Source organism: Lytechinus variegatus, chromosome 3 (genome assembly GCF_018143015.1).
Source record: "Lytechinus variegatus isolate NC3 chromosome 3, Lvar_3.0, whole genome shotgun sequence".
Taxonomy (NCBI): domain Eukaryota; kingdom Metazoa; phylum Echinodermata; class Echinoidea; order Temnopleuroida; family Toxopneustidae; genus Lytechinus; species Lytechinus variegatus.
The window spans coordinates 25151263-25167323 of record NC_054742.1 but is presented as its reverse complement, the minus strand read 5'-3'; the positions used below and the strand labels follow the sequence as shown (position 1 = coordinate 25167323).

General features: G+C 34.7%; 1 protein-coding gene across 1 annotated transcript in view; it reads right to left on the bottom strand.

Annotated features, from left to right (window-relative positions):
• Nucleotides 1-743: 743 nt before the first annotated feature.
• The window catches only part of LOC121411991 (separin-like), a 33100-nt gene continuing 17782 nt past the window's right edge, over nucleotides 744-16061 (bottom strand). Inside the window, exons 10-11 of the mRNA XM_041604903.1 lie at nucleotides 7722-7838; nucleotides 744-912 (exon numbers count right to left, since the gene is read on the bottom strand). Of these exons, the coding sequence (XP_041460837.1) occupies nucleotides 744-912; nucleotides 7722-7838 (286 nt within the window). The remainder of the gene's footprint in view (nucleotides 913-7721; nucleotides 7839-16061) is intronic.

The following is a 16061-nucleotide window of genomic DNA, read 5'->3' as shown; positions in this document are numbered from 1 at the left end:
TAAGCTTTTAAATCAATGATCATTTAGCAAAATTATTGGTTAAAGGGGAGCAGTCCCTTTTAATCAGTGAGCCCAAATATTTGGGTTGGCAGTCAGTTATAAGCCTAGAAACCAGTGTCAAGATTAGCACTACATACCTGTTCTTGATCTCAGGAAATATCCACAGGTTATCTTGATATCAGAATTTCTGACAGCCCTTTCATAAACCCAATTAAAATGAATTAGGCAGCTAATAGCAGCATAATTTGGTCGTAAAATTGGAGGAGGACAAGAGTTATCCGCATTACTCTGATGCTGCTATTATCCGCATAATAGCGGCATCGGGATAAGATTTTGAGTTTATGAACGCATTTCCAAATAATGCGGATAATTGCCATGGTGCGGTCACAAGGTCACCCTTTTCCAACACAACCGCATCGGAGGGGGCGTGTCCAGTTGTCATGGCGATTATCCGCCTTTTTCAGGACGGGCGCTCGTAAAAATAATGCGGCTTATTTTCGGAGTTTATGAACGCAATTTTTATTGAATTATCCGCATTACTCTTAGGCGGCTAATTGGAGGATAGGTTTATGAAAAGAGTATGAGATGTAGATTTTCATTTTTATTGTATTTTTATTACAAACCCTATGGTTGGTAACCCCAAGTACTGCTTGTCTAAACAGTGAGTGACTTTCAGGTACTTCTTTTCTACATATTGTCATGACCCACGACCCTCTCTGCCAGTGTCTATTCATCCATGTTGTTTACATCTCCACTCTCCTCCTACTATCCCCTTCACCTTCCTGTATCATCTCCTGTTTATCTCCTCTCATCTTCCTGCCTGGATTGTCTGCAGATTTTTCAGCCTTGTTAACCTTGAAGGTAATGAATGGAGACAGGAGCTCAGCGTACATCTTCTGTCCAATCTTCAAGCTTGTTTGGAGGTGCAGGAAGCAGAAAGTTTTGCATTTCAAATCTACAATCAGTTGATTCCCATGGTCTGCCTGCACATACATAGCATCCCTTGAATGGATCCAGAGTGGGACTTAAACACGGTACGAATGTGACCGAAAATTTGACAAGCTCATTTTACATGGTGCACAATTAATGAATTTTACATGCTGCACATGTAAATTTTTAAACTTTATGAGGTGTCTCCGCACCTTCAGCCTCTTCCCCCCTCTCCCCGATCGGTGGATGCATAGTATCTAGGATGTTATTACATTGTAGAGGTAACAAACCACCTTTTAAAAAGAAACATTCAGCTTTCTCTTTATGATTTGAATTTTCTTTTTCCATTCTAATTTGAGTCAACATTCTAAAACAATCTAAAGTAATGTGAAGTTATTTCTGTATTAACCCTTTTTTATTTGGTCTATGAACATCATGAGCCTAGTATGTACATGTAGATTGGTCAAATCATTCTACGGTAATCACACAATCTCAATGAGGTTGCATGCAGATATTGTATGATTTTCTTAAGGCTGGTCTTTGTAGGCTCTATGAAACATACAAAATTACACATTTCCAAATCATAAGATTGTAGCCCTGAGGCAAATTGTACTTGGCATCATAACTTTATAGGAATCTTGGAATGAATTTTGCAAATATGTTAATCTAACCCCACAGAAATGGCATTTTATTTGTATTTTTATGTTGTATTAAAGGTAAATCATAGCCTTATCCATCATATGATCAGCATAGCAAAATTAAGCTAGCTGCTTGGCATTATTAATCAATTAATACAAGACTATTTAAGTAAATTTTATGTTGCCACAATCTTTTAGCAGTGAAGAAAAATTCATTCATTTGGAGATAATTATCTTCAGCAATATGACAAAGCGAGTGCAGTGTGCAAGTGCATTCATGGGTTAATGGATAAGTTCCACGTGTATGAATTGTGATGCATATCAACAATGTGAATATTCTTGACTCTTAGCTTGCAATGTTTGACATGCCTGCATTAGTTGACACATGAATGTGACACTTGTTATTATTCCCTGCAACGTTTTCACCTGCCAAACAAAACATCATGAAGGAAAGTTTCTCACCATTGGTTGCAGTGCATTTGTAATTATTGCGATGGGTGTTTTTTTTTACTGTAGCCATGTTCATTTGTAAGAGTAAAATGTTATGGTACAGCAATTAAAATTCCAATGATATTTATTTTACAATGAATCTGTGTCCAAAACTACGGCCAGTTCACCATGGCCTGGGGGGGTCAACAAGAGGATCAACAAGAAAGGTCGGTGTAACTTTCGGAAGCGGTGCACATCCACCTTTTGTAACTGCCACAAAATCTGTATTTTCATGGAATAGGTAGGCATCGCTAATCTTGATATTGGCAATATACTCCAACTAAACAGCCATTAGTCCTGGAAAAATTCAGGAGTATCTTGAGGTTTTGGTAAGTTCCCCTGACACAATCTTGTTCAGACTTACACTACTGCAACATTTCCTCCAACATCTCTCTGTCCAAAACAGCCTTTATCTTAACACGGCTTATGATTCAAAGGTGTCATAGAATCAAATAACATTAATGAAAATTTTAGATTATGGTTATCACAAAGTTAAAAACCCTCTTGATCCTCAAATGAACTTGTTTTTATTATTATTGTAAATAACCTCTAACGTCACTGTGGCCATTGACTGCACATGCACCCATCCCAGTTTAGCTTCCAGTATGAGCTGCAAAAACCAATTTTTTTTTCAAGGTTCAAGGTTGACATAGGCAGTTTTGATCATTTGTTCTTTAAATAAATGTATCACTACTAAAGTTATGCAAATTAGTGGCTTTTATGAAATATGCATTTTAATTCTTTTAATAATGTCCTTTAATCAGACTTAATTGACATGGTTAGCATGGAGATGGTGTTAATGAAGTCAACAGGAGACCCAAGGGTACCAGACAAGTGTCTCGATTCCACTTCAACCTTTCTCCACTGCTCTATTCTTGCCAATTTGCATGTTAGACTCTGTGTCATACAAAGCTCTCTTCTTCATTATAATAGAAAACTTCATCTTATTTCAACCTGAAGTTGATGTCATAAGATATGAATCAAAAAGCATGTCAGAAACTTAGTTGACAGAATTCTTCATGAAATAACTTTTTGTTATCTTATGATTTTGTTACTGTTGCTATAGATATTGTTTAAATATAAATCTGACAGTGTGATGAATATATCTCTGATGTGAGATTTTAAGCAAATGTTTGATATTTCAAAGTCACAAAGTCAGCTCTGCTGCTAATGCAGGTAATTCTACCACAGGCCTTTCACATATTATTTTAAAATGTTTTCGTCAAACTGATAAACACTAGGCCTATATGGTATTTTATGTGAATAGACCTATTATCTTTTTGAGAATGCATCAACAAACTAATTAGAGTAAAATATCTGCCGTATCAGATTGCCTGTGGAAAAATTTGTTACTTTCACTTTATTTCTATTTTCCAACAATTATTTAAAGTGGCATATTCTTGTATATACTTTGTAGATGATCATTCAAATATAGGCCGCACCAATGGGAAATGCATCAAAACTTGTCATAGTGCACTTTATGAGTCAAAATATCATAAGGAAAATGTACAGTCTTTCACTTTATCAAGTTTGTGCAGAACACAATTTTCCCCTGGAGTTTTTTTTTTCTTTGCGAGGAAAGGAAGCAGGCAATTCAAGGGGTTCCATATTTTTAGAAATTGTCCATGTTCGAACTTGATTCTTTATTCCAAGAATAACTGGTAATGGCATACTGAGCAAACTTTTCGTCCATCCTGCAGAGAGCTCTGCTGTGTTTGCATGACTTAGATCTGCTTCTTTGAAGTAAGATGTCCATGTTTGAAGACAGGGATCAATCTACATTATGACAGTTGTAAACTCAAACACATCACCAATTTATGGGTTTCCACTTTTAGAAATGTTTCTTGTTGGTGATCTTCACCAGCTATGCACATTTGATACTTGATGAAGATGTGGCACAAGGGAATATGATACCCCTTTCATTATATGATACCCTTTCATAAAATTGCAGATGTGGATTACATACATGTATAAACATGTATGGATTGGATGCAGCTCATTTCAGTTTATGTATTGTACATGGTATGGTCCACAACAAGGTTGTGAACCAGAATAAGCTGGGTTATTTGAGTGCTGCTTTCTAGGACTTGATACACACTCCATCTCATTTTTAATTTTGGAATGGGATTCTTAAAAAATAGCCTATTTCTGTGGTTTCTGAATTCATGAAGGCAATTTTTGTTGCCTAGCCACATTGTTCTGATCTACATTCCATACGGACTGTTTAAAGGACAAGTCCACCCCAACAAAAAGTTGATTTGAATAAAAAGAGAAAAATCCAACAAGCATAACACTGAAAATTTCATCAAAATCGGATGTAAAATAAGAAAGATATGACATTTTAAAATTTTGCTTAATTTCACAATACTGTTAATATGCACATCCTGGTCTGTATGCATATGAGGGAACTGATGATGCAGACCTTCATTTTTGAGGAGCGCGCTGGTGCTCCTACTGCGCTCCTAAAAAAAATAAGGAGAGCAAAAAATCAGGCTCAAAAAAAAAATTGCTAAAATTTCACATTTTACATCTTTAAATCCATGAAATGGCCATCTATTTTCCATAATTCCTCGAAATTATTTGATTTAATTGAGAATTATCAGAAAAAGAATATTCACCTCTTTCCTGACTCTGATTTGAATTGAACTCGGTAAATATTGTAGTCCCATATATGTAGATTTCCATGGCAACACCATTGAAGTCTACATGTGGGACTACAATATTTACCGAGAGTAAGTTCAAATCAGAGTCGAGAAAGAGGTGAATATACTTCATTTTTCTGATAGTTTTCAACTAAATCAAAATAATTTCAAGGAATTATGGAAAATAGATGGCCATTTCATGGATTTAAAGATGTAAAATGTGAAATTTTAGATTTTTTTTTTTTTTTTAGCAGGAGCGCGATATTTTGTAAACGTACTGACCCAGGCCTAATTTCACCACAGATTAATTAATAGCTACACAGCTATTGCATATACGATGTTACGAAAAATCTACAATTTATCATACATGTATTGTATTGAATTGATTTGAGCTCCTCAAGGAGAGCAATTCTGAGGAGCTCAATTGAGCTCCTCAAAAAAATAAGGAGAGCGATTTATTGAGCTCCATGAAATTATAAACATGAAGGACTGATGATGTCATCCACTTACTATTTCTTTTGTACTGTATTGTATGAAATATGAATTATTCTAATTTTCCCCTTTTTGTCGTCTGAAAGAAAGTTTTGTTTCTCTCTGAACATGTGGAATTACCATTGTTTTAACATTTTATGGTTCAGTCAAGTTGCTCCCCATTGTCAACTTTGTAAAAATTGAAATATTTTGTAATTCAGACAATAAAAAACAAAAGAAATAGTGAGTGAGGGACATCATCGACTCGCTCATTTGCATGTTGCTGACTTGTTCATATAACTATTTTGTGAAAAATAAGCCAAACTTTAAAATGCCATAACTTTCTTATTTGACATCCGATTTTGATTAAATTTTCAGCATTGGATTTTTCTCTATTGATTCAAATCAAAAATTTTCTTGGGTGGACTTGTCCTTTAAGGGTGAATTCATGAAAGACTACCTATGAGAAGTGTGGTTTTTATAATTGTTAAAACTCTTGTGTTCAAACATAGTATGTCAGTAGTCTACAGTTTTAAATCTTGGTTTACTCACTTGTAATTTTTGTCTCGCCTGCAAAGCAGAGCGAGACTATAAGGTGCTGCTTTTCTGACGGCGGCGGCATCGTCAACATTGAAATCTTAACCAAGGTTAATTTTTTGAAATGTCATCATAACTTAGAAAGTATATCGACCTAACCTAGTTCATGAAACTTGGACATAAGGGTAAGCAAGTATCACTGAATATCTTGCCTAAGATTCAGGTCACATGACCAAGGTCAAAGGTCATTTAGACTTTAGAGTCAATGAACTTGGACCATGTTGAGGGAATCAATATCGAAATCTTAACCAAGGTTAATTTTTTGAAATGTCGTCATAACTTAGAAAGTATATGGACTAAGTTCATGAAACTTGGGCTTAAGGGTAATCAAGTACACTGTATTACTGGACATCCTGCCTGAGTGTCAGTCCATGTGACCGAGGTCAAAAGTCACTTATGGTCAATGATCTTTGGTCATGATGTGGGTATTTGTAGAATTATCATCATAACTTTGAAATTTCATAGATCTATCTACTTTATGAAACTTGGACATAAGAGCAGTTAAGTATCCCTGAATATCCTGTGCAAGTTTCAGATCACATGACCAAGATCAAAGGTCATTTAAAGTTTGTAAACTTTGCTCATATATCATTAGGGATATTTGTTGAACTGCCATCATAACTTAGAAATTTTATGGATCTAGTTCATAAAATATACATGTAGACAAGTGTTATCAAGTATATGATTGTTTCGCACACGTCTTAGGTGACATGAATATCCAATAGCTGTTTTAAAAGTCAGCACTGCTGCTATATTGGGTCACGTAATACAGGCGAGACTGCCAGAGGTGTTTTACTTGTATATATTCATAAGGAGTAAAAGTAACAAACTTGTTTAGACATGGATCCCTCTAATAGGATCTAGTGGCATATCATAATTACTCCAGAACTGGTTACCCTTTTCTTGGAAAAAATTGTTCTCTATGTTAGACGATCAGTATCGTGGTTGAACAAGGCTCTGTACAAATAGATCTGACTTTAAACTCTAGATAGAATATGGCCTTTCCAATTCATTTTACAAAGAAGAGGAAATGAAGATGAAGTACTCTACTTAATATGCTGACTCTGTACAGAATTATACTTTGGAGGATTGAGAAGTTCACTTTTTCAAGTTCATTTATTGTAGGTTAACTCATGCAGTATGAAAGGAACAGCCTGAAGAAAATCATTAACCCTTCTACACCCATGTATGGTCTGATGTTCAATGCATAATGCCAGTGAACATGTATCTGTATGTACTTGTTTCATGTCTGGCATCTTCATCATATCCAATTAGTTTGATGAAATGCACCTGAGGGAATATTTGTGTCCTTCCTTCTCTATCTTGTGCTTTTTTGTTGCAGTCGTTTTCATCACCAGTGCCCCTTTGGCAAGTCATGCGATACTGTGGTTCGGAGCAACATTTTAGGAGTTGATAGTGAAGTAAAGATAGAAGGGAGGAATATGTCGGAATGGTAGATATTAAGGAGATGAGCTCCATCAAACAAAATATAAAAATTAATCATACTCATGATAATACATGTATGTATATGCACACTATTGAACACACTTGGAAAACAGCAAAATTGAATTAGTAAATCATCATTTAAAAGAGCTTTCTGAAACAAACCATACAATTTTCACCTAAAACAATATTACAGTACATGAAACCTTGCATAGAACAATTTTCAAATTTACAATATTAGAGATTGACTTATGGGGTGTGTAATATAAACATTCTTTGGACCGTCTGATTTATATTTTCCTGAGGGGTTATATTTTCTCGAAGTGTGCAGCGCAGAGGGAAAATATTAATCCTCTAGGCAGTCCAAAGATTTTTTTTACACATCCCATTATTCAATATCTGTTATATTAGATAGCATTTAATGATGAAGATAAAGTTAGGTCCAACGATGCGTGCATTCTGTTAAAGATATTCACAGTGATTGATGGAACTGGTATACATGTAGGCCTACTGGCCTAGATCTAGTTCGAGGTAAGGCCTAGATCTAGATCTCAGAGTCCAGTCCAGGACCAGGACCAAAGGCAGACCGAGAATGCATGTTAGGCCAAGATCAGGTGCAGATTCCGATCTAATTGAGGATGAGATAAAACATGATTGAGGTTTAGTACTAACATTATATCTAGAGTTCTTACACTAACTTAGGTTGCGGCTGTACTGTTGGTGGTCCAGGACCAAATCCAACTAATGACTTTTTAGCATTATCATCTAGATATAGATCCAATTCACATTGTTGTTACATTTATCTAACTTTTAGACTCTAGCCTAGATCTAACGTTTAATCTAGATCTAGGCCTTACACATTGAAAAGTTTAACCTAGCTTATACTAATGTTAGCACTAGATCTAGATGTAGGCCTGAATCTAGATCTAAATACCCAATTTTATCATCCAAAAGCTGATCTTATTCCTCATTGAACATCACCACAAATCTTTGACGTTAACGTAAGGCCAAATCCAAAACTAAAAGTTTTAAAACTAAAGCTAACGTAAGCTTCAGTCTCTAACTAAAAAAAAAGTTGGCTCTGCTCACCAATACCGGTACATAGATCTTTCCAGAAATCGTTAAATAAATCCACAGAATTTCAGAAATGACGGTTATTCCTGTCTACATGAATCTAGGCTACTATTTAGTAACTGAAGAAGGCCTAACTTAACTAACATAAATTTCGCTGTCCAGTTCGAAAAATTGATTGATAACAATTGATATCGAGTGTTGATCTATTGCAAACGTTCGCTACTTTAGTCCCACATATTTTATTTCCGTGTAGTTGGTAACATCTAATCCACAAGAGAACGCCATACACATAGAAAAATATATTCATGGACCAGTTGGTCAATATATTCATCAAAGGTGGACTGGTTGGGAAAATAAATTGATTTCAATCATATCACATGATGTGCTATGGACCAATGATTAGACCAATCGCACTTGGCTACAATATCATGCTATAGTAACCTCATTAAATTTGTGGTTCCCGGTGCAGCGACTGGTGATAAGAGACTTATCTTTGATTAAGAGCCTTACTTTGATTGAAAGGGGGGGGAAATATATTTACACTGACATCATGCTTACAGATTGGTAATTCTCCAAATATTCAGGTATTACTTATTTCGGTTCTTAATATTCGTTTTACTGACTATGACCATTATCATTTTCAATAAAAAAATACTGTTTACTGCAAGGGGAAATATTGGAATAGTGGGGACAAATGATATATTTTACATTTTTAGATCTATCTGATTTGAAGTTATTCCAATCATTTACAGTATATTGAATGATGATATAAATACTTTTTAGTACTGTTTTGTAAATTAATAATTACAAATCCTGTACCTGATTATTCTAATGTACATGTAGTGTCATATTCTGATATACCCCTTTAATTGTCTTTACATTGTTCCAATGTGTGTAGGACAAATATTAGCTAATGAGATAATCAGACCCAATTACCCTCAGCCCATTATCCATCTATGATGTCAATTCATGGTGGTTAATCTCAATTGAGTGGATAAGATATGATGTCATCATGATGAGCTTCATTATTACTAGACTCTTGATGATGTATGATGAGTGCCTTGCAGTTTTTTGATTGCAAGTTTGTTTGGGAAAAGCCTTCACTCTCCCTTCCCCAAATTTTTGTTTTCAATTGCAATTTTCAGTTACAAAATTTATAATGAATACTACATGCTTTTATTTAGATTTTCATTTATCTATTCTTTTTATTTCCAGGCAAGATAATAAAAACATGACAGCAATTGAAACATTACAAGAAAAATATAAAATTGAGCACCAACCAATGCCTGGGGATCTCGAGAGGTTCTCCTCATTGGCTGGTGCCTACATAGAATAACATAAAATAGAAATAAATTCAAACATGTAATTATAATCCTTCTAAATGAATAGAGAGATCATGATTGTTATTCTGTGTTCACTGTTTTGTATCGTTTATTCTGTGGACAGTACTTTTCACTTATGAGAGTGTGATTACATATTTGGGGAATTTAAAATCAGAATTGACATGCTTTTTATCATGGGTGTAGAAATATTCTAGTCGATTGGTACTCGATCCTTTACTTATCATTTCTTGAGTGCAAACTCAATTGTTCATTCCTTTCTTACACAGAAATCTTATCTCACTCATAATCTCACAGAATTGTCCCTTTTATTATTTATTTTGTATTGATAAGTTAATATCCAGGTGAAATCAGATGAAAATTTGATAAAATAATATTCAAAGATTAACAAATATGGACCAACTTTGAGTGTTTGCTTCTTGCAAACTAACTTGTTACTCTCATACTACTGATATGAAATACATACCAACTTGTCCTAAAGGTGGTGATGATGACATTTTATCCATAGAGTACCCATGTGGGTCCCCCGTCCATTCCTCCATCGCTAAATTTCACACTCTGTCAGTCATGTATGAGAGGAAGAAATTGCTTTTCCCTTCTTACTTTCAACCATGTAGTGTATATGTCCCATATCTGTGGGATATTTTCATTGCAGCCCTTTGAGATACGGTCATTTTCAGTGGTCCCATGCGTGAGTAATGGAAGAACCTATTGTTTTCTACAAAGACGTCTGTCAGGAATAGGAGGAAAATAAGTTTCCTCCATTCTGTTGCTCTTCCCCCGTGAAAATTGAGGAATACTCCATGCAAGGTGTTTTTGTTGTGTTATTGCTACAAGGTTTTTGCTGGTGGGATTCGGGCCAAATATCTTTTTAATAACAATAACAACTCAGTCTTTATAACAGAAGGTTTACATGAGCTACATTGCCATTACAAAGGCTGAATTTGATTTTTGAATTAAACCTTTTAATATATGAATTCAAATACAGCACTTGGTTAGATTGCCTACCCCATTAAGTTCTTGGGTTTAAAAGTACACCAAAAATATATATAAAACTGGGATCTTATGCCTTCCTCCAATGCATTCAGTGTAGAAAAATGAAAAGAAGTAGTGTTTAGCAGGGCTGATTTCGTCTATTTTTGTAATATTCAAATTTTCTATTGTGATTTCTGTCTTTCCTCAATACACAATGGATAAGGATGTTAAAAACTTACGCTAAATCATGCCAACTTATTGTTACCAACACTAGTTTTGTATTCAACCTTGTAACCAGTTGAGTGTTTTTTTTTAATGGAAAACAAAATGTACATAATTATCACAGTTCCTATCTGACTCCAATGATATCCTTCCATCTGTATCCATTAAGCCTCAGCAAGTGCAAATTTTATGCAATTTATAGGCAGTTTACATGTATAAACCTGTCCAGCCAGACCTATCCATGACTGTTAAGGAATATCTACATTTATACCCAAAATAACCAACATTTTGCCATTTTTTTGAATATATTTTTTAAATACATTATCTACATGTTATTACTTTCAATTTATTGTTAGTGTTAAAAGAAATGAATAGTTGGTACCAAGAGCTTGTCCAATGCAATATACTGGAACAAAAATAATTGGCCACATTTTTTGGAAATTACATGTACAGCATCACTTATTTAGTACCTTCCATCAAGGCAGTAAGAATGAATTATTCCATGACATTCCTATTTTGGTTTGAATTATGAGCAATAATTGAGCTCATTTGATCAGTCAGTGAAGAATAGTAAATCACCTCTTCTGTGACATATTGTTGATGGCTTGAAATTAACAAATGATTGGTTAAATTATTGATTTCATCACAGTAATTGACATTTAAAGGTCTTTTTAAAATTAACATTGTATTCTCATATCAATCAACTGTTCCTTGGATTGATTGCTGGTTAATCCTCATGGGGTTGAGTTGATTGGGGACAATAAATTGATTTTAAAGTTCTTTTATGTCTACTATACATTCCCTTTTCTCCTTTTTTATTAATCCTGTAAAATATCTTTGTAATTATCTAACCTCCTTGTCAAATACTTTATTTCATCAATTAGTTTTTTTTTTCAATTTTGTTTCTCTGATTCTTTCTTTATCATTCTGTGCCTGTCTGTCTGTCTTTCTTTCTTTCAGTCGTCTATCCCCTCCCATCTCTCCCTTTCACTCTCCCTTTCTCTGCTTCTATCTCCCTCTCTCACTCTTTCTTTGTATGTACTTGCCTTCATAAGAAACAGTATCCCCACCTTGTCTTTTTTAGTTTGCGGTGCATCAGTCAACCTGCTTCCCATAAAACTATTCATTAGCAGACTGGATAGTGGTATGAAGGAGAAAATAGGTCAATCAGACACAAAGAAATGTTAAGATGATTGAAATCCTCCAGCCAATTGTTGGGAAATCACTCTGTATGGTCTCTGTAGACCAAATATCCTCTAATCTTTCAGGAACAATTGATGAGGTAGCTTCCAGGCTGTTTGCCAGGCCCAACAAGACTAGTGGGAATCAAAGGCATAAAAAAGATCAGAAACCTTGTTGGTAAGATATAAAGTAAAAAAAATTAAATCTCACAATGACTGTCCACTTAACATGAATAATGAGGATCAACATTAATTGGATATTGTATTAAAAATCTTCTATTCCAATACATCGGCGGTCAGCTGAACCGTTGTATCACTCATACAATGTTTCAAAGTTGGAAACCCATTTCAGAGAAAATCGACTTCAAGCATGTCAAAATTTACTGTGATTTTCACACTTAGTTCCCCAGCCTTATAAGTTACAACATGTTCATTGCTAGAAAAATACATTGTTGGAAAGACCAAGACAATTGCTTGACATTGGTATCTTTATTTTTACACAAACTTAAGGATCAGAGAACATATCGCAAAAGAGCTACATGCTGGTAATTTTAATTTCAGCTGTTTAAGTTTCCCCTGTATAAAAACAGCATAGGGGATACAACAATCATGACCGCGATTTCAATGCGCGCGGTTAGTTAAAACGTTGAATCGCTTTTTCATGTGCACCGTCAATGCAGAGCCGATACAACAATTTGGCTGACTGCTCATTTGCATATTAAGTGCGTGCAGCTGTTGCTTGACAGTACATGTTTCCAATAGGATTTGTTCATTTTATGAACAATTTGTATGGCATCGGCATGGAAATCCCCTCATATGTCAGAAACTAAAATAAATTGCTGTCTAGAAATCTAGATATGAACGGAATAGGACTTGTACTTTCATTTTCTGCAAAAATCTCAAAATTAATTTTTTGATCAAAATTGTCTGATACGACAGATCGGATGAACGCTCATGAATAGTTTTCTATGAATGCAATTTCACATTAGATTTTTGAGGAACATACACAAGTGGGTTAAATCTTAGTCATTTGATATGTCCTTCTTTAAAGATTACAAGTGATTTAACACCCCCCCCCCATAAATAGAGAATGAAAAGAAAAAGAAAGATCATGAATTAAATCCACCAATTCAAAGAAATTGTGATAAACCTCAATGACAACATGAAAAGGGTCTTCACATTTTTATGTAGACCAGTGCATCTTGTCAAAAGAAAACTTTAGTGTATAAGTAGTATCTAAAAGCTTAATATGAAAAAAAAACCTCTTGCAAAACATTCTAGGAAAAGATTGTAATTGTACATTATATTGGGAGGTTTATAATTTTGTTTTATACAGAAACTTTTACCATTTATCTTGTACAATGATAAATTATTGTACTGTTCTATATCTCACATTTTTACCTGGTGGGACACAGTAGATTTTTATGCTTTTTTTCTTCCAAATTATGGAATTATGTTTCAAGATGTTTCAAGGTGGAGGGGGTAGGAGTTAATATGATATTATTTTTAAATGATGTAAAAAGGAATGAAATAACTCATAAAAATTAAGTACATTAACACATGCAGTTGGAAGTAAAATGAGAGGTGCATGTATTTTCCATATTAAAGTTACAACCTTGAATTTTTTTCATAATTGCAAACTGAATGTCATTGCCAATTGAAATGCTTTCTCTTATTTGCCTCGCTTATTTCAAAATCCACTTAGGCTTACAACATAATACTTTATATGCTTGACAAAAAAAACACCCGTCACATGTGTATCAAATGTTAGAACCTAACAATAGACAAATGGATTTTCAATACTCTGACACAGGACCAATATTCTGTATATTACCTGTAGGCACTTTGATGGATAAATGTCAGAGCGAAAGGCCAAAACAATTTGCGGTTCCTCTCTACAATTCAATTTGAGAATGATTGCTAGATACATGCACACATGCTACACTTGTACATACTTGTGCTTGTGTATTCATCAACAAACTGAAATTGTTTTAGCTCAGTTGTACTCCCTTGTTTTACCGTTGTGCAAATATCATCCTGTGATAAACTACAGAATATATTGATAGTACAGTGTGCAGAATGGTGACCTTTTTGAAATCTAGATGGGGCTTGAAGAATTCTCATGGATTCCTCAGATGGAAATATGCCAATATTTCTCCCCCAGATATCAATTTCACTTTTATCCGGCCTATATTTCTTAGATTTAGGTGTCCTTGCTGGGAGTGTTGTGCAATGAGGAGTTTCTGTCATTCTCTTGAATGATTGGAAATGATACCAGTTGGCCATGCTCCTACCTTATGATTACTTTGTAAAATTCTAACATTAATAAATCTTTATTCAGATGTGAAGCCCAATCACATTGAAACATGGTTCATGTTTCTGTTTTATAATCCTGCCTGTCATAATGAGCACTGATGCAATATTTTTGGCAGTGGTACCTGATAATGGGTCAGATACTGAATCAAGATATCTTTTGTGTTAAACAAATCCAGCATATAAGTTCACAATACATTTTTGCTACCTATTATGTTTCAAAACCATTATTCAAAGCCCAAAATTTGATGTTGGAATGTAGGCCTACAGCCTTTAATGTATGTGCCTCTGTTAACTGCAACTTGTGTTATTCGTGGATACATACATGTATATATCTAGCAGTATACATGTATATATCTAGCAGTATACCCGCTTTTAAGGTATGTGGGGTGCAACCACTTGGTAGAGTCCAATCAGAGTGTGAACTTGGACCCTTAGGCACCTGCAATGTCAGCTAAGGTCAAGGCTTCGGCCAGGTTTCCACTGTGACCCCCATTGGCTTTTCTTCTCAGATCCCCATCCACATGAGGTGCTTTCATACCACCTGATCACAAAATAAAATCCTTGGCTTTTCTTATCAGGAGTCTTTCCAAGACAAGAAAATCATATTTAATTTTCAGCATAGTTAATACTTGCTTGATCATTAACAGTTACTTTTTACTAGAACTTCCTCAGGGAATGCAAGGATTTTCCCAGTGTATGAAAACATGAGATAAAAAGGAGTAAGACAAGGGCTTTTTTTATATAGAAAAAGTTGGTATACTGGATCTGATCCAATGTAGAAATTCTTTGTGGTTCAGATTGGTGTGAATGCATTTCTTCTTGATTTGAATATTAAAAAATGTTTTCATATTGCATTTCTTATTTTCCCCCATCACCTTAAGATGGTTTCTACATGTATTAGACATTTTGAATATTGGTAACATCTTTAATGTCAGATCATTTAGGCCTTCATGTGTGTGAACATGCATTCAGAGCCATCGCATGTATATCTCCCTGAAAAAGACATTCCTCAATTTTGGTTTAGGGTATAGGCCTGCACAAGTTCACAGGCCCTGTCCATGGGTCATTAGCAAAAGACAATCTGCCAAGATTTCTACTAGATTTGGATGGAATTCCCTCTGTAAGGTCGATCTAGGCAGGAGATTGTAACTTGAGTCCTGTTAGAAATTCTTTCTATACCTATTTTTTTTTTTCATTTCTTGCCCAATATCCCACATAGCACAGGCCAAGCTCAGGTGATGACTACATGTACATGTACATGTTTGTATCACAATCCACATGTTTCCACAGGTACATACATGGAATATAAAGTGTGTCAAAGAATAATTCACTACATGAAAAGTAAAGAAACTGCCAAAGGGGTTTTGCAGTTGAACTCATTTATACAGTATGCCTCTTCATCCATATTTCATACAATTTATTAAAATATAGGTCTATATTTAGAATAAATACATTCTTTTTTGGAAATTAATGATAAGAGGATCTTGTTTTTATCATGTATTTTCATCGGCAGTGTTTCAATTTTTTGATGCCATATCAATTAGAATTATTGACTGGTTATTGATCGACATTTACATTACACCTTCATATATTTACCTGTGATATTGCAAACTCAAAGAACTTGTATTTGTGCTTTTTCTACTTTTTGATAATTGTTTTTTTTTTTTGGGGGGGGGGGGTATCCTTTGTCCTCAGTCAGCAAAAACTGGATGCCAAAACCTGTTTCATTTGTGCTGTAGAGTA